At 30.2% G+C, this 2,903-nt stretch overlaps 1 protein-coding gene across 1 annotated transcript; it reads left to right on the forward strand.

Annotated features, from left to right (window-relative positions):
• LOC108568489 (DNA replication complex GINS protein PSF3) lies at positions 1-827 on the forward strand. The gene is made up of 3 exons (XM_017929610.1): positions 1-184; positions 242-510; positions 567-827. The coding sequence occupies exons 1-3, from the start codon at positions 79-81 to the stop codon at positions 795-797; spliced, it is 606 nt and encodes a 201-aa protein (XP_017785099.1). The 5' UTR covers positions 1-78; the 3' UTR covers positions 798-827.
• Positions 828-2,903: the final 2,076 nt, after the last annotated feature.

Here is a 2,903-nt window from a genome sequence, read left to right on the forward strand (position 1 = left end):
TTCCGTTTATATTCTAGGTTATGTGTAACTACTGAAACCGTTAAGTATTATTTATTTATTTAAGAAACAAGTTTAAAAATGTCTTTGGTACTCTCATACTCACCGAATTATTTCTCGATCGACGATATCCTCGCGTCTCAGGAGAGGACGCCCTGTAAATTTCTCACGAACGTGCCAAAACTAGGTGAAGAACATTAGTATAAAATATTTGAATGCATTTTTTTTACCATTTTCGTTGCAGGTAAATTGAATCCTGCGTCCGAAGATGACGATCTAGCTGCGGGTACTTCTTTGGAACTGCCCATATGGTTGGTGCAACCGTTAAGCTCCGGTAGACACGCAATCATTGCTGCGGATCTTCCGAGAATCTACACGGAACCGTACAGGGAAATCCTGAAGGCAGATCCGGTCGCCGTCGATCTGCACAAGTTCAATTTGTACTTTTACGAGTTCGGCTTGTATGCGAAATCATTCGACATCCGAGGCGACGTCGCAACGACTTTAATCTACGTAAATTGGACACGGCCCTCATACTAACAGCTCTGTTAATTGTTTTGTTTTGATAGACTTTCATCACCAGATTCAGGAAGATCATGGATTTGGCGGACAACATGGGCTTAGATCCGCTGATTAACGATGGACTGGATATGCTGGAACGCGGTCTGTTCTTCGAGGGACACAAGGCGCGCACGAAATTGAATAATTGGCTCATTCAGACCGGAATGCAATTAGAAGCCGCCAACATGGTAACAAATCATAAGAAGCGTAAACGGGTCAATCTAGAAGATATCATATGATTTCCTCTATTCTACTATAAACCTTTTAAAAAATACTTATTTATTTAATAAAATTATGAAAAATAAATTACACTTTAATTGATTTCCTTACACTCTTTGACAAATATTACCAAATATTTATCATTTACTTGCTATGGACACAATTCAAGCGAATTTTAGATCGATATTATATACCCTATTGTTGACTTCAATTAGTAATTTAGTGAATCTGCAAGATAGATCCTGAGTGGATTGTTATATACTTCAATTTGAATTGCCTTTGATTCTGAACATAATTATCTCTGAAGTTTTGAAAGATGCAACGATTTAGTTTGTTTTCGAAGAAAACGTCACTTATGAAAAGTTTTAATATTGTAATCCGCAAAAATAACTTAAATAAGATTACTTGAGTACAACTGTGAAGGTAAAGATAGAAGGCAATAAGACGTTAAGTTTTTAAGAATGTCTGAAGATAATCTCTGAGACTCTTTGCAATGATTTAGTTTGTTTTCGAAGAAAACGTTAACGTTAAAATGATAAACGTCACTTGCAAAGTTTTCATATTTTAATGCACAAGAATGACTTAAACAACATTACTTAAGTACGACTGTTAACGTGCAGATAGAATACAAGAAAACGTTAAGCTTATAAGAATGTCTGAAAATAATAATAAGTGAATCTATTACTATACTCTATTGTTTACTTCAAACAGTAATTTAGAGAATCAGTTTGAAAGATATATCCTAAGTATAGTGTTAAACCTTAACAACTCAAGTTGAATTGTCTTTGATTGTGAACATAATTATCTCTGAAGTTTTGAAAGATGCAACGATTTAGTTTGTTTTCGAAGAAAACGTCACTTATGAAATGTTTTAATATTGTAATGCGCAAAAATGACTTAAATAAGATTACTTGAGTACAACTGTGAACGTTAAGATAGAAGGCAATAAGACGTTAAGTTTATAAGAATATCTGAAGATAATCTCTGAGCCTCTTTGTCATGATTTAGTTTGTTTTCGAAGAAAACGTCAAAATGATAAACGTCACTTACAAATTTTTCATATTTTGATGCACAAGAATGACTTAAACAAGATTACTTAAGTACGATTGTTAACGTGTAGAGAGAATACAACAAAACGTTAAGCTTATTAGAATGTATGAAAATAATAATAGTGAATCTGTATACTCTATTGTTTACTTTAATTTAGAAAATCTGCAAGAATCGTTATTGAAAGATAAATCCTAAGTGTATTGTTAAACTTTAACAACTCAAGTTGAATTGTCTTTGATTGTGAACAAAGAAATCGTCAACGTCAAAATAATGAACATCACTATTAAAGCTTAATGCGCAAGAATGACTTAAATAAGTTTACTTAAGTAAAACTATCAATTCGTAGATAGTATGCTTACGGTCTTAGCTTATAAGAATGTCGGAAAATGATAACAAGTGAATCTCCAGGTACAAAAAATAAAGTCAAAAAATAAGCAATAATTGTTTATTGATAATTTATTTCTGAAAAATAATTAACATCCAATGTTGAAGCATAAATTAACCTTTTTTCTTTGCATATATTCCAAGTAAAAAGTTTTTTCTTTGTTGTATTAAAATTAATTAAATTAATATATTCAAGATTTTTTTAAAGGGTCAATATGTTTCTTATAAGACAAAAAAAAATAATAAATATACATAATTGATAATAGAATACATTTTATGTATATATATATATATAGATAAGAAAATTGTTTTATTCATCTTTAGGATACATGATTAATTTATTTTTATTTTCAATGGAAAAGTTAAAGCTATTACATCAATTGTAGGCAACTCGCGATACACTTAAACTAGAAGAGTTGTCTACAGTTTATAATAAATCTTAAATATTTTTTTGTTTGTTAAAGATGAACAAATCGTTACATATTAGATTTCACCTCAAGCGAGATAAAAATCACACGTTTCATGCACCATCCAGATTATATTAATAATAAACAATTCATAATAATAAACCAAAGAGAAATAGTAATAGAAAAAAAAGGGCCTTAATAAATCTTTTACTCTACATAATAATAATAATAATAATAATAACATAATCATAGGATTAGTGAACTTAACAAAATAGAAAAAAATGT

This window comes from Nicrophorus vespilloides, unplaced genomic scaffold (genome assembly GCF_001412225.1).
Source record: "Nicrophorus vespilloides isolate i.1.1-1 unplaced genomic scaffold, Nicve_v1.0, whole genome shotgun sequence".
Classification (NCBI taxonomy): Eukaryota; Metazoa; Arthropoda; class Insecta; order Coleoptera; family Silphidae; genus Nicrophorus; species Nicrophorus vespilloides.